Source organism: Tursiops truncatus, chromosome 15, assembly GCF_011762595.2.
Source record: "Tursiops truncatus isolate mTurTru1 chromosome 15, mTurTru1.mat.Y, whole genome shotgun sequence".
Classification (NCBI taxonomy): Eukaryota; Metazoa; Chordata; class Mammalia; order Artiodactyla; family Delphinidae; genus Tursiops; species Tursiops truncatus.
This window is the reverse complement of record NC_047048.1, coordinates 85,040,218-85,066,236: the sequence shown is the minus strand read 5'-3', so window position 1 is coordinate 85,066,236 and position 26,019 is coordinate 85,040,218. Positions and strand designations below refer to the sequence as shown.

Sequence of the window (26,019 nt, the reverse complement as noted above, 5' to 3'; positions counted from 1 at the left end):
GCACAGAGGTATTAGCCCCTTCTTTAAAGATGCTGAGGCTCGGGGAGGGACAGGGTCCTGTTCAAACGTATCAGCTAGTCAGTGACGGGTGTCCAGTCTCCTGAGACCAGGTCAAATGAGTCTCCTGAAAACCCTGTGGGAAGTCTGGTCTTTCAGTGTAATAATGTCTGAATCAGGGGTCGGCCGCAAGGAGACCCTGCAAGGAACGGGTGAGACAGTAGGGAGAGGTGTGGTCTGTGGCAGCTGGGAGTGCCCCTCGCCTTTTCTAAAGGTGGAACTCTTGCCTGGTGGAAATGCTATGACTTTTTTCGAGAGAAAAGAAATCTGGACTTTCATTTAAACTTTTCCCGTTTGTAAAACATGGTGGGCAGCTGTGCATGGCTGCCTGTTTGCAACCTCTGATCTCAATGTTCCCAGACAAGATGGAGTCATGGGCAGCTGGAGGTCCCAGGGACGGGCTGGCTGCTCTTCAGCCCCTGTCTGAACTCCCTGGACCCCTCCACACAGCCCCATCCTGGCGTGAGCTCCTGCATGAGCCGTGTGTTTCCTGTGTCTGTCCCACACTGCAAGGCTCGCCACGGTGTCCCCAGGCCTGGCCCATCACAAACTTGGCCAAGGCGTCAGAACTTGTTCCTCCTTGGCCCAGCCCAGCTCCAGCAGGCTCTAACCGGGAGACAGCGGCCCCCCGGAACAAGGGTTGTCCCCCAAGAATGAGTGCGGCCACGTGCCAGGCGCCCCTCCCAGCTCTTTGCCCCAGGCCGGTAGCGTGGACCACCAGGCACCCAGACCCAGGCCAGATGTGGGCCTTGGGCCCCCGGGGCTCCTTTCTGCAGACCCAGGGGAAAGAGGGGTGGGGGGGCTGCTGGGGGTCTCGGCCGCCTCTGGCACATCCCCACCATCAGCAAGCTACGGGGTCTCCAGCCCACGAGATGCCAACAGCCCCTTATCTTCTCTCCAAAGGAAGCCAGACGAGGGCAGGGAGATTCTGGGACCTGGGACGCCAGCCCACATCTGCACTGGGAGAGACACGCTGGTTTCCCTCGGAACGATCCAGCTGCAGAGATGTCCCAGCTGCCGCGGCGGCTACACGGGATATCCTTTGCACGTGAGGCACGCGGCTGGCGATCTCTGGATGGGGGTTCAGAGGCAGGCGCAGCCTGGGACGGGACAGGGTCGGGCTGGAGCCAGGCGGCCGCCCTCGGGTCAGCCTGGAGGGGCGTCCGCCAAACTGCCGGCCCCCCTCTCCCGACTGAGGCGCCTCGGGACTGAGCTCCGTGCCTTGTCAGGCCCAGAACTGGGTCTCCCCCAGGGGTCGATGGGGCACCTAGACCGGGGAGCCCTCCCTCCGGGCTCTGCTGGCCAGGACAGAAGCAGCGACGCCTCTTCCCACCTTGCCGTCCAGGGCTGGGGACTTTCCAACAGTGGTGTCACTTCCTGGCTCCCCTCCTGCCAGCCGGGGCGCCTGGCAGCACTTTCCCTCTCCTGACGACACCCCGCCTCCGCACAGATCAGGAAAGTGGGGCTGAGAAACATGACCTGACAAGGGGTCGTGACCCCACATCCCAGGAGGGACCGGCCAGCCCCCAGTTCCCAGAGCTACCGCTGACCCAGCCCACCCACTGACCAGCATTCAGGGGAGGCAGACCCGGGACCCTCACCCTGAGACACAGCCGCCCCCCTTCCCAAGAGCAGGACCCAAGGCGGGGAGCCCAAGGGACAGGGCTGGGCCTGACCGCCTCCAAGGTGTCATCCAACTCCCAGCTCGAGACTGTGCCCAGCAGTGGCCCCCAAGTACAGCCTCACACAGGCAAGTCTCCTGGGGTGCCCACAGGCAGCAGCTCCTGGCCGGGGCCCCAGCTGCCCTCCCCAGAGGACCTGGGCCCCAGAGGGGAGGTGGCGGCTCCCTCCTGCCTGTGAAACACCCAGGGAACCTGCTTGATCCCCCTTCCCCTGCCCACCAAGCCCCTGGACAAGCAGGACATGGTCAGGGGCACTGGACGAGGCCCCTCAACACTGAGGGGCCCGTGGGCTGGCCCCTGCGCCTGGCTACTGGGGAACGCAGGGCCTCCACTGCCAGGAAGGAGGTTTCTGCTAAAGCAGGGCCTGCCTACCGTACATTAAGTCCTTCCTCGGCCCCGGAGCCTCCTTTCCCGCCATCGGCTCCCTTTCTGCCCAGGTAGAGCAAACGTGTCCGCCTTTCTGCAAACCCTGAGGGGTCGGCACTATGCCCGACCCGAAGGCACCCTTGCACGCTCGCTCCCCAAGCATGTTTTCCTGCAGCCATTGGAGCTTCTTCAGCCAAACTCTATAAAATGTGATGTATTTCCCATTGCACTTCTGTTTATCTATTTGTTCATTGTGGAAAATATGGGAAATGCAAAAAACGTAGACGATGAAGATGAAAGGCGCACGTGGTCCCAGCCGGCAATCGTCCTCCGCGACCCAGACTTTTGGACGCTTTCGGAGCCCTTTTATAGGGTCCCTGGATTCTCATCGCGGTCCCCTCCCGCCAGCAGGAGTGGGGCTGACGGCTTTGACACTCCCTGAAGTCTGTACATCGAGCAGACGCGGTTGGGACGCGATAAACTTCTGCTCTTGGCTGGGAGACCCCACCGTCCTGCCAGCAGAGGCAGGCGGGAGGCTGGCTCCTGGGCCGTCCTCCCCCGCGGGCCCCGGGGGGAAGAACCGGGAGGCAGGCCTGGGGCTCCCTGCCCCTCCTCGCAGCGCCTGGGGGACCCCCCAGCCCAGGACGGCCGCCTCACGGGGGATGGCCTCAGGAAGACAGTGGAGAAGGGCAGAGGGTGAGGGCCAGGGCAGGCGGCAGGGCAGGAGCAGAGAGAAGCAGTGAGGGAGAGGCTGCGAGGGAGGAGGGACAGAGAAGGAAGAAGGGAAGAAAAGAAAGGGAATTTTTTAAAGATGAGAGCAAAGAGCGCAAATTAGGGAGACAGAATGGAGAGAAGTGGGCGCGAGCACCACCCCAAGCATCACACAAGGCCCCTGCCGCCCGCCCGGGCTGCGCCCACCTATGAGCACCTCCACCTACTGGCCACAGGTGCCTCCGAAAGCGAGCCTGCCCCCCGATCCTGAGACGGCCCACCTGCCGCAGCCAGGCTGAGTTACACAGACGGTGCCCTGGGCCGGGCCAGCCCCGCAGACCCCCTCCAGCCCCCAGCCCCTGGAGATGAAAGTGAGAAGTGAGTTCCACTCCCACAGTAACTCCCCAGCAGCTGGTCACGGGCCGGGATTGTCACGCGGCCCCGTGTGCATCCCCAGGTGAGTGTACCATCTGGGAAACGCTGGAGGGGCCGAGGCAGCCCCAAACCCGCGCCTATTGGGCCGAGAAGGGAGATTCTGGAAGCCGCTTTCAGAGGGACAGCTGCAAACTGCAAACTAGAAGAGTGTGCCCCACGGTGGGTTTCTCACGGACCTGTTCCCCCCACCGCCCCCCATGGCCTGACTTCAGGTCTGGGCCTGGCCTCCGAGGGGTATCTGGGACTGGAGAGCCCTCTCCTGGGGCACAGACCGATCGGGCGGTGCTGGTCCTACCCTGGAAGCCGGGCTGCTTCGGCCTCCAAAGGGAGTCACGTACGGGGGGCGCAGGCCTGACAGGCCACAGACCGCCCACCGGCCCACCTCCCAGGCCCAGTGACAGTGGATGGCAGGGCCCTGTCAACCCCAGCCCCGTCCCTCGCCCACCCAGACCAGCGAGGAAGGAGGTAACTTACATCCTGCAGGCCGAGGGGGAGGTGGAAGGGGGTGATATGGAGAGAGATCAGTGCCCAAGTGGCACCAGGAACGCTCGGCAGCGCAGGTGGGGAGGGCGGGGCCTCTGGCTCACTCTGTACACCTCACCCCCCAGACGTGCCTTCCCCCTCAAGGCTGGCGGCAGGAGGAGGTGTCCGAGCCCCTAGTCACTGTCACTCACCAGGTTTGGTGCCCAGGTCTCCTCCACCAATGGCTAAGCAGCAGCTACGGGCCATCGGGGTGATAACTCAGTGGGAAATGAGGACAATCGGCTTTAACACCCACAAGAGTGAGTCCCAGGCTTCCCTGGTGGCGCAGTGGTTGAGCGTCCGCCTGCCGACGCAGGGGGCGCGGGTTCGTGCCCCGGTCCGGGAGGATCCCACATGCTGTGGAGCGGCTGGGCCCGTGAGCCATGGCCGCTGAGCCTGCGCGTCCGGAGCCTGTGCTCCGCAGCGGGAGGGGCCACAACGGTGGGGGGCCCGCGCACCGCAAAAAAAAAAAAAAAAAAAAAAAAAGAGTGAGTCCCACATATGGGTTTTTCCAGGCCCCCCCAGCTGACGTCACTTCAGAAACGCGAAGGGAGTGGGGGAGGTAAGGGGAAGACAGGCGAGGTGCTTCTGAGCCGCCCTACATCTTCTGGGTGTTTTATCTCCTGGGGTTTCCCTAAAAGGCCGCCTTCTCTCTGTGAAGGTGGAAATATGCACGCATGGGGTGCTTGTGTGGGCACCTGTGTGTGCCTGTGTGTGCAAGCGTCTGTGTGTGTGTGCACATGTATGGACCCACGTGTGTAACATATGCATGTTACTCGTGTGCACTGATGTGCACGTGTGTGTTCCAGTGGGCATGCCAGCATATTCGAGTGCGTGTGTGCCTGTGTGTGCAGGCACTGCACACACGTTTTCTCATACGTGCCCAGAGCATCTCCAAGAAGACATAACGGGAACAGGCCACACGGGTGTCTCTGGGGAGGGCACTGGGGACAGAGGACCCCGGAGCGACAAGGCGGGTGGCCGTGGGACCTGGGGACGTGAGGGCTGGCCCGGCTGCGTCCTGGGTCTGGGCGCCGTTCACTCAGCCACTTGGCTGTCATCAGTCGGTGTGCTCCACACCAGCAGAAGTGGCGATCAAAGGTGAAGTCAGCAAGCAACACTGGAAGGAAAGACAGGGAGCGACCAGGGGCTTCCCTGGCGGTCCAGTGGGTAAGACTCTGCGCTCCCAATGCAGGGGCCCGGGTTCGATCCCTGGCCAGGGAACCAGACACCACATGCTGCAACTAAGAGTTCGCATGTCGCAACTAAGGAGCCCACGTACCACAACTAAGGAGCCCACCTGCCACAGCTAAGACCCAGCACAACCAAATAACTAGATAAAAGAAAGGGAGCATAGGGCTTCCCTGGTGGCGCAGTGGCTGAGAGTCCGCCTGCCGACGCAGGGGACACGGGTTCGTGCCCCGGTCCAGGAAGATCCCACATGCCACGGAGCGGCTGGGCCCGTGAGCCATGGCCGCTGGGCCTGCGCGTCCAGAGCCTGTGCTCCGCAACGGGAGAGGCCACAGCAGTGGAAGAAAGAAAGGGAAGCGACAACCTCAAACGACCTTTGCTCCCAATCAGGTACAGCTGCAAGGAGGACCTGGAACCGCTGGGCCGGGGCAGCTGGACAAGCAGACGGAGAGTAGGTGAGCGGGTGAGGGGAAGGACATGTCCCAGGGGCCTTCTGAGGTGCTGAGTGACGCCAAGAGCACGTACCCCTCTCGCCCCACTGTCCCCACCTGCCCTGGGACCTTAGCGCCATGTCTGGCCAGCCGACCTGACCAGAGGGCGCGCCCGTGCAGGTTCAGAGCCTGCCCGGAGAAGGGGACAGCGGCTGGTGGGTACTGGGCACTGCTTGGCAGCCAGGCTCTTCCTCAGGGGGGCAGCAGCCCCTCCCCGGGAACACGGCCCAGATGCTCAGGCCCAGCCCTGAGAGCCCGGCCCTCCCCAGCAGTGGCCTCAGCAGGGCTCTGTACACAGGACAGACACATCACCGGAGCTGAAGGGACACCGTGAGGCCCCGACCATGCACCTCCCACCTGTGTGACCTTGGGGAGGCCAGTTAGTCCCATACTCTGAACCTCCGGAGAAGGGGATTAGAGCTGCCTTCCCCGCAGGAGGCGCAGCTGGGCTCCTGGCGGCCCGCCGAGCTCGCCAGCAAAGGCGCCGTGACTGTGGACGCGGCGCCGCGGCTCCTGTCGTCTGCCAGAAACTCGTGTGAACATGGGAACACGGGGTGTGGCGCCCTGGTACCCAGGAAAGCCCTCAACAGCCATGGGCTGCTGCACGGGGCGTTCTTCCTGGCCACCCTGACCAGCCAGGACCTCCACGTCACCAGTGTGTGTCCCACACGCCCTGCTCATCACCCCACTGTGAGCTGCGAGGGGCAGGCGCAGGGTCGGGCCTGTGCCCTCACCCAGGACGGCCGGCCCTGGGCCCCTGGGGACAGAGTCGCAGACTAATTTTCTGAAACTCCAACCACCTGGGCTACTCCTTCCTTCTACCATGTGGTTTCAGCACGCCATGCATTCCCAATGCCCGTAGCGCCGTCCAGCAGGACGTGGGGCAGGGTGGGGGGTGTTTGCCCACCAGAGGGTATGAGCCCTATGGGGTGGGGGGAGATAAACAACGATCCTGAATCCTGAGCCGCTGGGGGCAAAACTGAGATCCCAGGAAGGACGAGTGAGAAGCCCCCTGCTGTGGGAATGTCACCGGCCAGGGAGCCTCAGGGTGGGGGCCGTGGGTGGGCACCACGTGGCAGCCAAGCGCTGCAATTCCACAGCAACATCTGCTTGTCATTCTTATCTTCTCTGGCAAAGTCAGGGACCCACAGTCACGGAGGGCCCAGGACCCTCACGACCTCGTTCAAGGAGGGGCCGGCGGCGGATCTGACGGGGCAGCCGTCCCTCACCGAGGCCGGCATTGGCATCAGGCTGGTTTATTACCCCAGGCCCAGCCTGGTTACCAGGCACCCAGAGTGATGTCACTCGAGGTGAAGTAATTTACAGCTAATAGACTGGAGGGGCTGCCTCAACCAGCCGTCCGTCCATCTGTCCATCCTCACTCGAGCTCAGGCCCAGGGGGCGGGGGGACAAGCAGACGGAGAGTAGGTGAGCGGGTGAGGGGAAGACAGCGGGTGAGGGGAAGGCATCACTCCGCCTCCCCGGTGGGCAGCCGGCCACCTCCCTGTCCCTTTGTCTGCACTGTGGCCCCACGCCCTTCCTCTGCGGGGAGCTCCTAGGCCTGTGACAGGACACTTGCCAACACTGCAGTCACACGCACGTTCCCGCCAACCAACGGAGGGATGAACACGCTTGAGTGTGACTACGTCTCCCCGAAAACAAACTCGCCTGAGTCCCTCCCCGGAGGACCCCTCTCTACGAGGGGTGTCTGGTGACCTGCCCGCGAGTGCCTGCTGGGAGGGCCTTTGAAACCAGACTCGGTTACATAAATGATACGGCACCCGTGACCTCTGTTTTCGTTTCCTGCTCCCCTTTCCTCGGCAGCCAGCTCGAGGCCCGGCTGGGTCATCCACAGGGCGGGCTGCTTGTAAGGTCCAGCATCTCCCTTTCACCAAGCCTGGGGGCAGGGTGGGCGATGATGTCCCCACCCAATCACACAGACCCTCTAAGGGCTGCAGGACCGAGACCGGGGAGTCACAGACCGCGGTGGGGGCAGCGGCCCAAGGAGCGGGCAGGCAGCAGGGCCGAGAAGAGGCCACGGAGCACAGCAGAGCACGGCCCAAGAGTGCCCGGAAGTGGGGTTCCAGACTCAGCCTCTGCCAGGCCCTGGCCCTGGTTCTCGCATCTATAAAATGGGTGGGACAGCTCCCAGGAGTCGCCCCAGCTCACCAGACGGCGGTGAGCTTTAAGGAGTTAAAACAGAAGCTCCCGGGCTCAGCCAGGCATGTGAGGGACCCTCGGGAAATACCAAGGGATGATGGTGACAATGACAGTGACAAAAGCAGCCACAGCTCAGGGGCCCCTCCCCCTGGCTGTCGCTGCCACTCGCCCCAGCTCCAGGCTGTCACCGGCTGGAGGGGCAGGTGGGCCGAGGCTGGCCTTGGGCTCTGGAGCTCCGTGGTCCCTGCAGGAGAGGTACACACACCTCCATGTGCACAGTGACTCGTACACCTGCAGGGCGCCACATCCGGGCCCATCCCCCTCAGCCCCTCCCACTTGTATCCCCGGAGGGCACCTACCCCAACCTCCCCCGCCTGGCTGAGTTCTGCAGTTCCGGTTGGTATCAGAGAGGCTCTGGAACCCTCCACCTGGACCCCACCTCATTTCCCCCAGGGGCAGCAGGTCCCGAGGCCACTCCGGGTCACACAGCCCTGTGAGAGTGGAGCCTAGGGGAAGGGGGCCCCCCACCGGGGACAGCAGGCAGGGGGGTGCTTTGAACTGGCTTTTCCCGGCCCAGCACAGAGGGCACACGGGCTTACCCGTACACCTGGGGAGGATGCAGACCTCCCTCTGACCTCGCAGCCTGTCCCCACCCCAGGCCTCACCCGACACAGCCAGCCAAGGCCCCCTTCTCCAAGCCCCCACTACAGGAAGGCCGGGCCCCAGGGCTGCGGTGACCCAGACAGTCCTGCCCTAAGGGGTTAGTTCCCGGGCACTGCACCCCTCCCTGGGGCTGGACAGACACTCTACCTCCCAGAGCTCACAGCCCCCAGTGGCCACAGGTCAGCATGTGCACAGCAAGGAGCCTGATGGAGCCTTTCCTGCGAGGGTGCAGACGCCTCTGGGGCTGCCCTGAGGCGTCCAAGGAGAGGGCCGGGTCCCTCTTGGGAGCTGGTCCAGAGGCCCCGACCCTTCCTTATCCCCCGGATGAGGTCCGTTTTTTTCCATCCATACCTGCATCTGAGGGGTTCCCAAGCTCGGGGGCTGGGAGGAGGCAGCTGCTGGGTAAACGACACCCCGAGCCCAGCTGTGAGAGCCTGCCCCCAGCCACTAGGGCCCTGGCCGCCACTCTCCCCAAGGCCCCCGCAGGCAGCCCCTCACAGGCCTCGAATCATGGATCTCAGCTCTGCCTGGTCACCAGGGAGTTAACAAGCCAACCCTCTTATCTCCCCGGGGCTGGGGTAGGGTCCCCACCTCACAGACGCATCCCCCAGGGCAGCCCTGGCCAGGTCCCAAGAGAGGGAAGCCTGGGGGAGACGAGCGGGGGTCACCCACAGCTGACCTCTAGGGCAGAGATTCCCTCTTCCAGTGCCTCTCTCACCCATCCCAGTAGCCCTGCTCTCAGGGCCCCCACCTGGCTGCAGTTGAGCTCCTGGGGCCCCAGCCCTCTGCTCCCCTCACTTGGCCTCCCCTCAGCATCTGCCCAGTGCCTGCTGAGTGCCCATCCCACTAACTGCTCCCCAAGCCAGTGTGAGGGACAGGCACTAGTGTCACCCCCACTTTACAGATGAACGGAGATACAGAGAGAAAAGTAGCTCACCCCAGTTCACACAGCTTGAGATGGCAAAGCAGAGCCCGGAGGAGGTTGGACTGCTTCGAGTTCATGCTCTGAGCTGCTTCCCCAGAGCTTCCCACGAGGCTCAGGGTCTGGTGGGGAGACAGGGCAGGAACACACAACCACAAAACATGATGAGGTAGGAGGGAAGGGAGAGAGCAACTTATCAGGAAGGCCACAGACAGGAGGGGCCTTGCAAGCTGGGCATTGAGGGATGTGTAGGAGTTCAGCAAGTAGAGAAGAGGGCAAAGGAAGGGTCCTCCAAGTTGGGGAGCAGTACGGGCCAAGGCCTAGGGGAGAGGCAGGCTTGCAGCTGGATGGGCTGGCAGGGACTGTGAGGTCCTGGTGGACTGGGACAGCAGGCTCCCTCCCGGGGGGCCCAGTGGGCCTGGCAGGGGCAGTTGCACAGAAGGAGGAAAACAGGTCCTTTAGCATTAGAAGGTGATTTGGGGGGTAAGGGAGGCTGGGCAAGGTGCAGGTGGGTGGGGAGGGAACTTGGCTTTGTAGTTTCAGCTCAGATGACTCTCTTTTTGGTTCAAGTAGCAGGGATCGTGAAGCGGTCCAGATGCTGTCACAGACAACCAGTTTCCCTCCCACCCTGTCACTCTACCCCAAGGCTGGCAAGCATCAGCAGGGTGTCCAGCCTGCTGGGATGGGGAAATACCACCAGCAGCCTCTGTCTTGACTGCTCCAGGGCCGTGAGCTCACATCCCACCTTGGGAGACTCACCAAGTGACAGCACAGCCCTGCACACCCAGCAGACGGCCCTTCATCTGGTCCAGCCTGGGAGGAGCCTTCAAAGAGCAAATCTCCTTCCGGAGAGACCAGGGATTTGGGGGCAGCTTCTGCCACCCAAGCCCCACCTCAGGAAATAGTCTCAGCCTTTTAATTATTTTTAAAAAAGTACACGTCCATTTTAGTGATGTGTTAATACAGAAAGAGTGACCAGAGGTTGCCTCCTTATGTATATTTTGCATTCTTAGCTTGTTTTAATTACCTCGTTTACTAGCTGTGTGACCTTGGGCAGGTTAGCTAACTTCTCTGTGCCTTGTTTCCCCATTTGTAACAGGAATAATAACAACACCCTGTACCTCATACGACTGGTGTGAGAATCAAACGGAAACATCACAGGGCAAGGCACAGCACCCACCTGACGCTGGGTCTCCCATTCAGGACGTTACCGGATTTATGCCAAGCGAAAAACGCAAGTCCCTCCCCCTCCCCTCCCCCACAGCCCCAACAGGCCCCAGGTTTGCTGTGGATCTTCCATGTTTCCTTGGATCTTTTTTTTTTGAGTGGACGGGTGTCTCGACCCCCATCGAGCTGCGACTCCCTTTTACACTTCTCCTCACCCCTGGTGCTGGCGGGGCATCTTCCGGTGTCGTTCAAACTCTCCGTACCCTGGGTTCTGAGGACCGCGGAGGCAGTGCGGGTTCTACCGACTTCGCGGTGCCGCGGCCTCGGCGCCGGTTCTGCTGACGGACCTCGCTGGTGAGACCGCAGTCTTGAGCGCGCGGGAGCCCGAGGCACAGCCAGGTGCCAGGACCCTGAGCTCCCGGGGACCTCTCTCTGCTCTCCTGTGGCCCCGCCCACTACGAAAGAGAGAAAGCCGAGATCCACTGGCGGGGTCTGCAGGGGGGAGGGCGGGGAGGGGCCGCTTCGACCCCCGAGGGGAGAACATGGGGAGCAGGTAACCATGGGAGACCATCGCGGCAGCGTGGACCCGGGGCTCTGATGGCGGGGGAGGGCCTGGGAGCAGTGGGTAAAGGGGATATTTAAGACTCCTACTCCCTCTCCCAATGGCACACTGCCAAGACTTGTGATGAGTCCAGAGCCCTCCTGGAAACTTCCGCGGAGTCCCCAGCCCAGGGTGAGAGTGGGGGCCTTGCCTGCCACACTCCAGGGGCCCTGGGTGGCCCGATGTGCACCCCGAGTTACAGTCTGGTGCCGGAGCACATGGAGAGGAGCGAGTGCCAGGCCTCCCCACCCCTCCGCAAGGCGAAAGTGCCCTGGCACTCGTGGAGTCGCCCTGGCCCCAGTCAGCGTCCCTGGACCTACGAGAAGGGACTCCAGGGACGGCCTATTTCTGCCAACGAAAAACAATCATTGCCCCAAGCACAGCAGACAAGGTTCCTCTGGTGAGCCCTGCTCCCACCCAGCCTGGGCGCCCAGCGCCTGCTCTTCTGTGGGGAGGCTTGGGTCATCAGTCAGCGAAGTTGCTCAGGTGGCCCGTCTCACCAAGGTGCTGGCACCAGCGGGCCCACCCAGGGAGCGCCAGGAGCCACCTCCAGACCCACCCATCCCACATTTCTGGTGCCTGGAGGAGACTCTTTGGGAATCCCCTAAAGCGAAAGGCCCACCTAGGGGTGGAGGCGAGAAGCTGGGCAGGGACCTTGTGGAAAGGAAGTGCACCCAGATGGAGGCTGCCCACCCAACCTGGCCCCCCGAGCTGGGAATGAGTGCGGCAGCTGCCCTGCTCGGTAAGAAACTGAGGAAACCGTGGGACTCCCCCTGGACTTCGCGGGGGCAGTGGCCACGGTACAGCGGTTTGAGTTCAGGGAAACGAAGCCAAGCAGTCCCTTTGGAAGCAGGACCCCTGCTCTGGGCCCCAGACCAGGGGCGCACTGGGGGGTCTTTACCACTGTGTCCGTGATGGCGAGGCCACGTTCATGGACTCATCCACAGACGGCACCGCACACTACGCCAGCCTTAGCGGAAGCCTGGAACTGGCGGAGGGAGGGCCGTGGATGTGCGAAAACCCCAAACAAATTTAGAGAAGTCTTCGCGCTGGACTGCTCTGGGGCACCAAGCACCCGGCTGGTTCGTGCCGCCCGCGCTGGCCGGGACTCGGCGTTGGGCGCCCCGCGCCGTGCTTCCAGTCGCCTTTCCCGCAGAGCCCCGCGCGCCCAGCCGGATCCGGTCACGTGGCGACGCGGCCGCAGCCCCGGAGCTGACCCCGAGGGGAGGGCCCCGGGAGGGAAGGGGTGGTGCGGCGGGGGCGGGCCGGGGCGGGGCGGCCCGGAGGGGCGGCCGGAGCACCGGGATTCCCTGCGGAACCGCGCGGACCCCGGCTCCCAGTCTCCAGCCCGCCTGTCGCCGCCTGCCGCGCCCGCGCCCTCTGCACCCTCCGGTCCTCACGACCAGCCAGTGAGTACCCAGCTGGGCCTGGCCGCGCGCCCCTCCCCAGCCCGGCGCCTTCTCCCAGCGCCCAGACCCTGCGTCCTGCGGACCTGCCGGGTTTCTCCTTCTCAGCGCCCACCGTGCCCACCCGGGAACCTCCGAAGCCCCGGCTGTGGAGGAGGTGAGCTCGACGTTCCCGCTGCACCCGGGATGCCCCATGAGCCGCTCCGAGCCGCCCCCGCCCCCTGCCGTCTGTCCCTGCAGGTTCCAGGACCCGCCCCAAGAACCGCCGGGCTGGGGAGCGAGGAGCGCGGCCTGAGCGACAGCACCTGCGGGGCACAGTGGCCGTGACCTCGACACCCGTCCCTCTTCCCTGCAGGTCAAGGCCGCGCCAGGGAAGATGTACCAGAGCCTGGCGCTGGCCCCGAGCCCCAGCCAAGTCGCCTACGCGGATTCGGGGGCCTTTCTGCACAGCCCGGGCGCCGGCTCCCCGGTGTTCGTGCCGCCGGCGCGCGTCCCCTCCATGCTGCCCTACCTGCCGGCGTGTGAGCCGGGCCCGCGGGCTCCCGCGATCGCCGGGCATCCCGGCTGGGCGCAGGCAGCCGCGGCGGACTCGTCGGCGTTCGGCTCCCGCAGCCCGCACCCGCCGGCCGCTCCGCCGCCCGGGGCCACCGCCTTCCCCTTTGCGCACAGCACCCCGGGACCTGGCGGCGGCGGCGGCGCAGGGGCCCGGGACGGCGGCGCCTTTCAGGGTGCGATGCTGGCTCGCGAGCAGTACCCGGCCCCGCTCGGGCGGCCCGTGGGCTCCTCGTACCCCACCGCGTACCCGGCCTACGTGAGCACCGAGGTGGCCCCGTCTTGGACCTCTGGACCCTTGGACGGCAGCGTCCTGCACAGCCTACAGGGCCGCCCGGCTGGCCTCCCGGGCCACAGAGCCACCTTCGGTGAGTGCGGGACTGGGAGGTGGCTCCACTGACTGGGGTCCTGGGTGCTGGCCGTACTGAGGTGCAAACCCGCACCCTACGAAATGCACCCCCCAGAGTCAGGGCTTTCCCAGCCGGGTCCGACACCAGCATGGGGCAGGCCCAGAACGCCCGGGACCTGTAAACCTGGACGGAACGCAGCGGCTGCCCCCCCCAGATGAAAACCCCGTCCTGAGTTTCTTTTTACACACCTCGATATTTCTACTTTTCATCCATCCGAACCCAATATTCTGGGATCGAGCCATTTAGAGCCTACGTTAAACGTTTTTATGAAAAGTTTTGGAAATGATTATTTTTTAAAGCTCAGAATACCGGTTTATCTAAGTAAACCACCACATTCATCTCTGTTCTAGAATGTTTATGTATTCTAATTTGAGACCCAGTTGCAATCGCTCTCCAGAGTATAAATTTGAGTAATCGGACTCCAGGCCCTTAAAGCGGAGAGTTGCTCCCCTTCCCTCCCTCCCTCCTGAGTCGAGGGCGCCACCGGCTCTTTCTCACCCCACCCTCAAAACTGAGGGCCACGCCTTCTTTTGCTGCCCAGTCTTTTAGCCTACACCCCGCCCCCAGCCCCTCAGCGCAGGAAGCGGGATCCACTTGGCCCGGCCGCCAGGGCGCCCCACGCCTGGCGCCCACCCCTGGCCAGGCGATGATTGATCCCCGCCCCGCCCCCACCCGGCGCCCAAGTGTCTCCAGCGCCTGGCCAGGTCTGGAGGGGGCCAGGAGTCCTCGCCCCAGCAGCTCAAGTGGGAGGACAGTGCTGAGACCGCGCAGGCTGACAGTGAAGGCACCGCGGTCCTCGTGGGATCCCGCGATCCGATTCGGCCTCACTGCCACTGCCCGCCCTCCAGATCGACCCACTTTGCGGAGGACAAGGCCCTCGTCCTCTGCCAGTGCAGATGCTCCTGCCTCCCCAGCGAATTAAACTTTCCAATGCTGGCGCTGGATCCTGTTCAGCGTGGGGCAATTCCCTGTCACCTGCCCCGAGGTTGGATTTATTCACCCTACCCCCACCTTTTAAAGCAGCCCTGAGGAGCGATGGAGACCTGGCACGAACTTTGCAGTATGTAAACTTAAACTTAAGAAAGAAAGTTAAAGTAGATTTTGAAGCAAAGTAAAATAAAGGCACAAAAAGGAAGGGAAGGAGAAGGTGCTGTGGACATGGCGGCTCCCAGGAAGGGGCAGAGCCTCACCCAGCAGCCACCCGCCTTCCCGCAGCGGCCGACCTCCTGGAGGAGTTCCCCGGCGAGGGGCGCGAGTGTGTCAACTGTGGGGCCCTGTCCACGCCGCTGTGGCGCCGGGACGGCACCGGCCACTACCTGTGCAACGCCTGCGGTCTCTACCACAAGATGAACGGCGTCAACCGGCCCCTCACACGGCCGCAGAAGCGCCTGGTGAGTGTGGGCAGCCACAGGGCAGGAGGGGGCCGTGCTCCTGCGGCCACGGCCGGGGCGCCAGTGGGGCCCCAGGAGGCCCGGGAGGGGTGGCAGCGCCCGGTCCACTGTCATGGGCCCCCTGGTCTGGGGGTCACGCGCCCACACTGTCTGCAGGGTCTCCCAGAAGAACCCGGCTGTCCCAAGCTCGGCCCTGAACCTCCTGGGCAGGGGCTCAGCCCTGCTGCTGCAAGGGGCTTTGGGCTGGCCAGGTCGGGGGGGCGCAGAGAGGCAAGGTGACCTGACCCCAGGGAGGGGACTGGAGGGGAAGGTGGCTGCTGAATGCTGGCTTTGTCGGAGGACATTGAATGTTACGGGGCCTGGACCCTGGGCCCGCTGCCTCTGATACCGCGAGGATGGGACGAGACCAGGTCTGTGGTTGTTCCCTGGGCGAAACTTGTTTTCACTTTTGGTTTCTTCTGCTGTATGGCTGGGTAGCGAGTAAGGGACTGGGAGCCCGACTTCTGCCCCCAGCAGGGCAGAGTCCCAGAAGCAGCATAAAGGTTTCAGGTTCCTTTGTTCCCTACCATTTCACAGGCAAATTTTGATGCTCAAGTAATTTTGCAGATAAGTGGCAGGGCCTGCCGATGTCGGCCAGCTGTCCGGTCAGCGAGGCTGCGGTGGCTCCCGGTTCCGGGTCCGGGCAGGGTTGTGTTTCTGGGCTGATGCTGGTGTGAGCCCTGTAGGGCCAGGCGGCTGGTTCTGGTGTGTCGGGCCCCGAGGAGTATGGAAGGGCTTTCCGTGGCTGACACTGTGGGATGGCCGTGCCGTGGCTGCTGGCCTGGGCCGCGGGGCGGTCGCGTGCCGGCCTGGGCCGCGGGGCGGTCGCGTGCCGGCCTGGGCCGCGGGGAGGTCGCGTGCCGGCCTGGGCCGCGGGGCGGTCGCGTGCCGGCCTGGGCCGCGGGGCGGTCGCGTGCCGGCCTGGGCCGCGGGGCGGTCGCGTGCCGGCCTGGGCCGCGGGGCGGTCGCGTGCCGGCCTTTACTGGAAATTCGAAGGCCCAGCTATGGCAGCGCTGGGGCCAGACGCTTTGGGGCCCCAAACTGGGCAGGAAGCAGGACTGACTCGGTCGGGCAGCTTGAAGGCAGCCGCTGTTCCTCTTCCTCTGACCTGGCCTGGCATTTGGGGCTCTGCGGCTCCCCCAGCCTCCCTCTACCCATGCTGTGCCTCTGAGAGTCCACATCACCCCAAGTCTTGTCTCTGCCCCTGTGATCATGCCCCCAGCCCCAGGCGCGCTGCACCGGCCTGTTGTCTGGTGTGGCCTCAGGGAAGGGGAAACTGAGGCCAAGGGACAGGGTCCTGGGGGCTGCGTGCGACCCAGACCTGACCCCGAGCAGCAGGCCGGTCCCCTCCTCTGGCTCCCTGCACTGTCCCCGGGCCAAGCCCTAAACTGGGTGCCAAGGATACACTGCTGAACGGGAGATGCAGGGCTCCCTGTCTCTACCCACACCCCTCTCGGGGCTCAACTCCCAGCAGAAAATTCCTGACCTTGGGGGTGGGCGGGCCAGGGCCACCATCTCCACCCTGAGGCGTTTACCGTCACATCAGCCGGATGACCACCCGGGGCTCCGAGACACTGAGTGACTTCCCTGGGCATGCAGCCCGCTGGCGGCCAGCCCTGGGCTCGGACCAGGACTGTGGCCTCAGGCTCCCACGAGGGCCCCACTCAGGCTGAGACCCTGCTCCTGCCCTGGGTCTTCTTGCCCAGGCCCCTGTGAGATGAATTCAGGGACTGCCCCCTTGCCTGCTGGGAAGGTCAATTAGACGGCGTGTGCAGAGCACTTGGACGGCGTGGCCGGTGTGGGAGGGCCGGGGTCGGCCACTTGGCCTGGCGAGGCCCGTTTCGTAGTCTGAGGACGTGGGGTATTTAGCTTTGGGGGGCCCCCAGGGTGAGGGATCCCTGCGCACCTGCTTGTCTCCCCGAGGCCTCAGGATCGGCCCGGTCCTGGACACCCCCGAGTCCAGGCCCACCTGGATCTGATTGTAGAACATGCCAAGGAAGCGTTTGCCTAGTGGGGCTGGGCCCGGGGGATTTCTCAGGGCCCCTCTGCTCCCTGTCTCTCCTGAGCAGCATCCTGGGGGGTCCTCTGACTGGCTGCGGGGTGCCCACCTGTCACTCAGGGCAGGCGGCCCCGCGGCTTGCCCGGTGGCTGGTCCTGGCGGGGCCAGGCTCGCTGTGAAAACCCTGAGATTCTTGGAGTCCTGAGACCAGAGCCCGGGCCGCGTGCTCCTGGCCATGGGGGCTGGGCCGGCCACCCCAGACCTGCCCCCGCTCCAGTGCCTCGCCCTCCCTCGCGTGCGGGCAGAAGTGACGCCCCAGGAGGGGCCCCTCCGGGAAGAACTGATCCTCCCCTCTTGCAAATAATTCCAAACGTCCTAGAAGCGTGTCACCAAGGATACAGGAACGTGACGATAGCAAGCGTGCGCCCCCCTCCCGGTAGGAACCTGTCTTTTTTACCCTTTGCCTCCCGTGTGCGTCCTCGGTCACAGGCTGGGGGGTTACACCTTTGACCCGAGGCTTCCATCAGTGTAGACGAGCAGGGAGGGTGGTCCTGTCCCTGTGGCCAGGGGCTCTACGAGCGCCCCTCGGCCCGGCCTGACCCCAAAATGTTGGAGCCCAGCAGCCAGGGTCCGCGGACGGCAGGCCTGTTAGCCCGAGGCCGGTTCTGACGCCAGCTCCGGGACGTGGCCGGTGCCACGGAGGGCCCAGCATCCTTCGAAGGCTCACCGACCCGGGTGCTCCTTCCTGCACAGCCCGCCTCACAGACTTGTGTCCTCAGCACGCTGTGCCCCGAGCAACGCCAGGCTCCCACCGTCCATCAGGTTAAGTGTCCCCACGTCTCCCCTGCCAAGAGCACCCAGAGGACCGGTTTGAAACGGGAGCATCACTGCGGCTCCACCACCTGCAACCTTTACTTTCCCAGCCGCGTCGCCGCCCTCTGCTCTCCCATGCCCCCGCCTCTCCGCCAGCCCCCCACCCAGCTCTGCGCTGCCCACCGCCCTGATTCCCCTGGTGTCCGGATGCTCGCGGAGCCTGGAGCTCAGGCTGGCTCTGCTGCTGGCTTTGAAGTTGCACTTCTTTTGAAAAGAACAGACCAAAAAAGAAAAACAAAACGAAACCTGGAGAGGCCTGGCAGTTAAGGGCCCTGAGAGTGGCCGGGCCTGGCGGTCTGTCCCGACCGCGAGCGAGGAAGGACAGAGGGAGGCTCCGGGCATCCAGGGGGTGCGAGCAGCCCCGGGGACGTGGCCGCTGAGTGTGTTCAGCCCAGAAAGGAGGTTCTGTCCCCTCCGGGGCCACCCCCGCACCTCCGGCCCCTCACTGTCTGAGCCTCAGCTCCCCCCGTAAAACGCGGGCAGCTGAGGGGATGGAAGAAGATACAGGAGCGAGCACTGCGAGAATTTTTTCAAGGTCATTCTTTTTTCCCATTTTCTTGATTTTAATCTAATTTCTAGTTTCTCGATTTTAATTTATGCTCGCTGGAGAGAGGTTCAAATGTGGCTTCCAGATTCCCCCGCACCCCCAGGGTCTGGGTGATCGGTTCACACCACCTGGGCTTGTGTCCTGCCTACACGCGGTCCAGCTGCTGTAGCTTCTCCCCAGGCCCCACAGCGGTGTATGTACCTCCACTGCTTCCGCAATGCACGGGCGACCGTGGGGGACGCTTGGGGTGCACGCGTGTCTGCGCTCGTGCCCACGTGTGTGCAGCCTTGCGGGCGTGCTGTTGGAAACAGTGCTGACGTGAAGCCTTCGCGTGGGTCTCTTTACACCCTTGCGGGAGTGTTTTGGTAGGAAGGATTTTAGTAGGAAGTGGCCTGACGGCCGGCCAAGGAGACAGCATTCCTGTGATTCCTACAAGAATGATGCTAAAATTTGGGGGGAATGTGAGATGGCAATGTGAACTCGAAGGGAGCAGCTGTTGGTAAAAGACCCTGAGGGTCCCAGCTGGATTGGGAGGAGGGGCCTCAGGCCATGGTCCCCTCCTTGGTCTGAAGGCACAGCTGGAGTTGGGGACCGCGATGGGGCCCAAGAAGGTAGGTTAGGGTCACCAGATAAAATACAGAATGCACAGTTAGATGTGAATTTCAGATAAACAACGAATAGCATTTTAGAATAATTATGTCCCAAATGTTGCATAGGGCGTACTTACACAAAATATTTGCGGCTCATCTGAAATTCACATCTAGCTGGGCATCCTGTTTGTTTGTTTGCTAAATCTGGGAACCCTGGGGAGGTCCCAAGGCCTCCTCCCGCCTTAGGAAGATGGATGGACTGGGGGTCAGGGGATCCTGGGCCGGGGCAGGCAGCAGGGCTGGGAGTGGGCTCCGGGAGAGCAGGGGGCCTCCACGTGGACACAGCTCCCGGCAGCCAAGAGGCAGATGGAAAGGAGAGAAGGGAGCAGAGCGGGGGAGACTCGAACTGTGTCCAGTAAAAGCAGCTGCTTTCTAGACAAGATCAGGATGTGGCCGCCGTCTTCCCAGGGAGGCCCTCCGGCTGGGGGCCTGCTTGACCCCAGGGCCAGGGCTCCTGCCTCAGAGTGTGTCCCACCATCCGTCCCTTCCACTTCTGCTGGGCCTGGGCCAGCCGCCAGTTCTCTCCATTCCAGCAGGTGCACAGGTCCCACCCCTAGGAACCCTGGGGAGACCACTGGAGGTGCGGGCCAGACTGGGCAGCAGCCGCCACACAGCCGTGGCCTAGAGGCCGCCGGCCAGAGCGAGCATGGGGTCTCCCCAGCCAGGCCGGGATCTCCTGCCCTGCCCTCCCTCTGGAGCCTCCAAGGCCTCATCCCTTCCTTGTCTTGTGGCCCTTTTGTTCCGGATCCTGGGGCAGAGTCCTGCCTGGAGACCGAAGGCCGAGGCTTAGATTAAACAGGGCGCAATTCCCTGGAGCCTCTGGCGGCAGCCTGGCCCTGGGGGAGGGGAGGGCGAGGAGGCGTTTCCAGCTCTGCGTTTTCTTGGGAACGGCTGGTGCCGGCGGTGGGGGGGTTGGGGGGGGGTGTTTCCAGACGGGCCCCACTCTCCCTCCCGGGCCAGTCACAGGGAGAGCCTGTGCCCTCGAACGGCTGACAGCCTGGGGGAAGGGGGTGGGCATGAGACAGTCGGCAAGGCTGGCAGCTCCGTCAGTGCAGAAGAAAGGACCTCAGAGACGGCAGACAGACGGGGCAACTGAGGCTGCCCCGGAGAGCTCAGCCCTACCCCGGGGCAGATTCCTCTGGGGGCTTCTTTCGTCCATCTTGCTTTTGGTGGTCCTCTGGCTGGTCCTGGGCTGGAGAGTACTGAGGAGAGAACACACGTCCTTGGGACGATTTTGAGTGTGGAGTCTCACGGGCTTCTGTCCTTGTGCCCCGGGTGCCACTGAAACACCGTAGCGCATGTGACTTGGTCTGACCCCGGCTGCCCAGGCGAGGGGGCAGGGGACTGGACCAGGCAGGGGCTGTGCAAATGAAAGAAAAGGTCAGACAGATTCAGGGCATCTGAGGGCAGGGGCTGGGGAGGGGTGTGCCACCTGCGTGCTGGGGGGCGAGGGAGGGGCTTTGGGCCTGAGGTGCCTTGGGGGGCCCTGGGCAGCAGAGAGCATCTGGAGCTCCCAGACTGCAGGGGACAGGACCCCATGCACACACCGAAATGGGAGTCGGGCAGAATCCTTGCCTGGGAGCGAGGAACTGGGCTGTGGGAGCTCGAGGACCTTGAGCTGGTGGGAGGACCGGGGTCAGGCCTCCGACAGCTGCTTTCCAGCCAGCCAGCCAGCTCGGCACAGCCCCTGGACCCCCAGGCTCATTAGGCCCCGACTCCTGGGTGGGCACTGTCTGGGTCCCCACTGGGCCCCCACGTGCAGGGAGGTTTGGGGACCCTGGTTGGATACGGACCTGGAAGGTCGGCCTCTGGAATGTTCTGGAAGGGCCGTCTTGCCCCAGTATGAAACATGTGAGCAGCAAGGCAGGGGTGGGCATCAGGGACCCGCGGCCCACAGTCTGGTGCAGGTGCTGAGCTGAGCACGGGCTCGAGCCCCAAGTCTTGGGAGGCAAGGCCCAGAGGGACCAGCAGGCCCCTGGATGTTCAGCCCGGGACCGGACCCGAGGGCGGCCCTATGACTCCTAGGGCTGCTGCTGCACCACAGAAATACGGGGCTAAGGCCCAGCGTTGGTTAAAAAGAGGCCGCAACAGACGCCCAGCGGCCTGTCTGTGCTGGGCTCTTCACGAGATCCTGACCCCACAAGAGGCCTGTGGCAGGTCTACTGTCACCCCCATTTTACTGATAGGGAAGCTGAGGCCCAGAAGGGTGAAGTGACCTGTCCCAGGGCTAGCAGGGCACCAGGTCGCGGCTCCGAGGAATCCCGGGCAGGCCTCAGGACCTTAGCGCCCAAAGGCCTTCTCACCCAGCCCCACACGGCCCCACGCCCCGAGCCCAGCGTCCATCCCTCCCGCCCCGGTGCACCTGCCCCGCTGAGCCGAGCGGCAGGGCCCCAGCCCCGAGCCCTGCTCACCCCAGCCTCCTGCCCACAGTCGTCCTCACGCCGGGCCGGTCTCTGCTGCACCAACTGCGGCACCACCAGCACGACGCTCTGGCGGCGCAGCGCGGACGGCGAGCCGGTGTGCAACGCCTGCGGGCTCTACGCGAAGCTGCACGGGGTGAGCGGGGCCCTCCCTGGCCCGAGGCGGGGCTGGGGGGGGGGGCGGGGGGGCGGGCCTGAGGGGGGCGGGGCTGAGGGGGGGCGGGGGGGATCGGGCGGGGGGGCCTGGGCTGAGCGTGTACGCCTGTGCACACGTGGCCCCACTGCCTGCACGGGCCCACGTGTTACGGTTAGGCCCGTGGTACAGATGGGCTCACAGAGGCTGTAGCATCACTGTGGCTTCCCCGCAGCCATTCAGCTGGGGGCAGAGGCTGGACACCCCCAGAGCCCTCCTGGCCCCCCGGCTCCCGGAGGCTGGGGTGGGACGGGCTTCTCCCCACCAGGCCTGGACGAAAGTGCCAAGCCCGGGGGTAGCAGCTCCCCAAACAGGGCCGCAGGAGTGACCAGCTCTGCAGGGCTGAGATCGGGGCAGGTGGCCATGCAAGAGGCCCCAGGGGTGAGCTTGGACGGGGAGCAGCCGTCCACGTCCTGCCAACCCCACCAGGTACCGCGGCCCCTGGCGATGAAGAAGGAAAGCATCCAGACCCGGAAACGGAAGCCGAAGAGCATCTCCAAGACCAAAGGCTCCTCAGGTCCACGGGCCAGGGCTGTGGGAGGCCGGGAGGAGCCCAGGCCCTCCAGTGAGGCACACCTTCTCCCTGTGGAGTCACTCTGAGTATCTCACATTCCACCATTAGAGATTCACATGTTTGGTGCAAGCATCATCGTCCTGAAGTGCACATACCCCGCATTGTCCTGGGATGGTCTGGTCTGGGGAGGGGCTGGGGTGGCGGGAGTTCACCCAGCAGTGGGGCAGGAGGTCCAGTGCAGGAAGCCACACCCAGCACCTCCAACCCCCTGCATGACCAAGGCAACCAGACCTGGCAGCTTCTGTAAATGCCCTGCCTTCCCTCCCAGGATCCACAGGGAGCACCACCGCCTCCCCGCAAGCCTCTGTCCCTGACCTGGAGATGTCAGCAGCCACTCTGAAACCGGAGCCCAGTCTGGCATCCCCTTCGTGCCCCGGGCCCAGCGTCACCTCCCAGGTAAGGAGGTCAGGGTGGGGTGGGGTGCCCAGAGCTGGCTCCCAGGCACCTCCTGGGGGACTCCTGGCACCCCAGCCAGGTCAGGGCCCCCACGGGCCCCTGCCGGAAGCTTGGGGCCGGACACGCAGCTGGCCGCTGGTGCCAGGAGCTGACCTGTGGCCGACGCCGGCTGAGAGCCCCTGTTGATCCTCACAAGGGGTCCCCACCCCATTCCAGGGGCTGAGGAGGCCCCTTAGGGCAGATCGCCCTGTCGCAGGGCTCCCAACCTCAAGTGAGCCGGCCACTGTTCCCCAGTCTCATGGGTGCCGTGTCCTCCCTGCAGGCCTCCACACAGGTGGACGACACCCTGGCCCCTAGCCACTTGGAGTTCAAATTCGAGCCCGAGGACTTTGCCTTGCCTTCTGCAGCCCTGGGCCCCCAGGCCGGCCTCGGCGGGACCCTGCGCCAGGAGGCCTGGTGTGCGCTGGCCTTGGCCTAGGTCCCCGGGCCCCCGCCAGGACCCACCTCGCTACTTCTTCGCTCCAGCCCAGCAGAAAGACCGCCAGACCGGACGCTGGAAGAGACTGGAGCCAGCCGGACCTGGAGGCCTGTGCAGACGGCAGTTGGGCCCCAGAACAGGAGGAAGGCTGGTGGGAGAAGGGCTCGAGCCCCTCCCCGGACGGCAAGGGACCCCCAAATGTAGGGCAAGGCTCTGAACCCTACCAGCCACGGCTGACTGGGGCTCCCACCCCCACTTGACTTCTGTCCTCAAGGCTCGCCATCATCATGTTTACAGGTTGCAGCCGTTGGAAAAACCCCACCTTCCTGTTGTAAAACCAGGATCACAGGTGAAATCACTGAGGCCAGGCGGCCAACAGGGATGAGGAGGGCAGCCCGCTGGGGGCCTCCTGGCCTCGGGCCGTCCATTTCCCACATTCGACCATAGAGCCACGGCACGGAGACCTTGCCCTCCTCGGAGCACGGGATGGCCAGGGACAGATGTGCACGTCGCGCACTGTACCAGGACGCCACCCGGGGGGGGGGGGGGCGTTCACATCATAGTCATCGTGGACTTTTATTTATTTGGACAGTTTTCCCAGACAGCAGTAAAGGGCCTTGTTCTGACTGAATCTGTGGATTGTAACCATTTCTGATGGGCAGAGTACCCGGGGCCCAGTTCTGACCCACACGGGCACTCTCGGGGCTGGTGGTTGGGTGACCACAGGTCCTGGCTCACCTGGGACTGCCCCAGCAGAATTAGCAATAACCCCCCTTTCGCGTACAAAGCCGTCCCCTCCCAGGGCTGGGTGATAAATTAGTTAGTCGGGGCACTGGCTAGGGGCAGCTCTGCCCATGGGGGCTGATGAATGGCTACTGACAGCCTGAGGGCAGAGGCCGGGTGGGGGGGGGCGGGGCATGCCCTGCAGAAGGGCCACAGCGTCCTTCCGTCCCATTGCTGCCCTTCACCGACAAGAACTTCTGATTTTTCCACAGAAGCCAGAAACCTGGCTTTTTTTTTTTTAATGTAAAGTCTTCCAAATGAAAGCTTCCCCCCACCCCCCGACTCCCAATTTGATTCAAAAATCTTTTAAATTTTGTGAGCCATCGAAGCCAGCCGCCATGGCGCCGTCCTGTTTAAAGCATTGCTTTCATATTTAAGATGCTCCTCCTTGGCGACAGCCTCCCGAACGTGTTCCTTCATCCTGGACTTGTACCTCAGAGATTCAACCAGCTCAGTTTCCACGTGTTGTCTTTTTTTTTTTTTTAAGACAAATGCCGCCATAAGAAAAAAAATGTAAAATAAAGATTTCAATCTTGCTTGCCTCTCCCCATCACCTGTGGGATTCCCGGCCTCGCCTAGAAACGCATCTCCGGGGGCCGGGCAGCTGGACCTCACTGGCCGCTCTGAGTCACGTCAGGAGCTCTCAAGGGCATCAGTAGGACTTGACGAGACCCATAAACACTGGGTGGCTTCGACGTCACCACCAGCATGAGGGCAGGACACTGGGTGGGGTGGGCGAGGCCCAGCCTGGGGACCACGCTGTGGGAAGTCATCACTTCGGGGTCAGGCAGACTCGGGTCAGGTCCCTGTCCTGCTCCCTACTGCCCTCCTGGCCCGGGGTAGGGGGCACAGAGCAAGCCAAGATTTGGGCAGTGGTGGCCCCAGTGGCCCCCTGTGGGTCTCGTGCCTCTGACGGGCACAGCAGGCAGCGTTGGGTGAACCCTGGGGACGCGGGGACACGAGGCATGAATCAGGCCCCCTGTGTTGAGGGCACTCGCCCCTCTCACCACCTGGGTGTCTCCACGAAGTCATGAGCCTCTGTGATCTGGGACCCCTACCCTCCCAGCAGGGAGGGCTGCGGCACGGACCACCCAGATCTGGACGACCTGAGGGGCCAGTAAAATGCAGACACTCAGGGCCAGGGGTCAGATCGGTGACGGGTGGGACCTGGGGACCTGCACGTTCACAAGCACTCAGGGCCCTTGGCAGCCACTCTGAGAGCCACGTGGCCAGGGCCGGGCGTCAGAGGAAATGCCTCGGGGACGGGGTCTGGAGCAGAGCACAACTAGCTCTCTCCAGAGCGGGCTGGACGGGGAGGTGGGAACTGAAGCGCCTGCAAGGGCTGTGCCCGTGGGCGTCCGTGCTGGGTGGGCCAGAGGTGAGGCCGCTGCCATCTCGTCTCCGCGCCACAGGCCTGGGGCCACCTTCCCGGGAGCCCACCCACAGATGAGGAAAAAAGCACAGAAAAGGTCGCCCCGCTCGGGGCGGCAGAGCCCCTTCCCAGCCCTTATCCAGCCTCCTCCCACCCCTCTCGGGGCTCGTGATGGGGCGTTGGGCCCCGAGCTGAGCGGGAGACCAATTATCGAGCAAGAGGCAGTGGCCTCCGCGGGCCGCCCCACCAGGCACCCCCGGAACCTCTCAAAGGCAAGACCAGACCAGCCCTTCTGAGGCACCCAGGGGACAGGGTGGGAGGGGGCGCAGAGGGGAAGCAAAGGCCCTGGAGGAAGGAGCCACAAGGACAGGGACAGACGAGGTGGCCGGAAGCACCTGGCGAGGACCACGTGGCCACGTGACCACTACCACAGTCACTGCGGGAGCGGCCCTCCGCCGGGCAGGTGCCACTCCCTGTGTTGCCCGGCACATCCCTGGCTTTTCCCTCCAAGGGGGGCACCAGTCTCCCTCTTCCCTGACGAGAGAAACCCAGGCACCTGAGAAGTAACACCCGGCTCAGAGAGGTGACGCCAGGCGCGGGGCCCCAGCAGCGCTCTGACCAACCCAAGGAGTCTTCCTAGAGGTGCCCACAGGGCGATGGGCAGAACAGGCAGGGTGGACAAGAGGGGCTGGATGCCCCGCCCACGAGGACAGGTCCCGAGGGAGAGTGTGTGGCAAAGAGGGAAGGAAGAAGCGAACTCATCCTCCGTTTTCATCCTTTTTCAGGACGCGTCCAGGAGGAGGGAGGCTGGGCCTCCGCCTCTGGGCCTGAGGAGCTTCAGGCAGAGCTGCTCAATTTAAGCCTTTCTCCCCAGTGCCTCTTCGGGTCCCGGAAGCTGTAGGACCTGGAGCCTTAATATAGCCGCCGGCACCCCCTTCCTGCAGCTCTTCCTCCCCCCAGCCCGCCTC

At 63.9% G+C, this 26,019-nt stretch overlaps 1 protein-coding gene across 1 annotated transcript; it reads left to right on the top strand.

Annotated features, from left to right (window-relative positions):
- Positions 1-12,735: 12,735 nt before the first annotated feature.
- Positions 12,736-23,774, top strand: GATA5 (GATA binding protein 5). The gene is made up of 6 exons (XM_033840611.2): positions 12,736-13,294; positions 14,552-14,727; positions 21,266-21,391; positions 21,878-21,965; positions 22,291-22,418; positions 22,741-23,774. Exons 1-6 carry the CDS (start codon positions 12,751-12,753, stop codon positions 22,894-22,896), a joined length of 1,218 nt encoding a protein of 405 aa, XP_033696502.1. The 5' UTR covers positions 12,736-12,750; the 3' UTR covers positions 22,897-23,774.
- Positions 23,775-26,019: the final 2,245 nt, after the last annotated feature.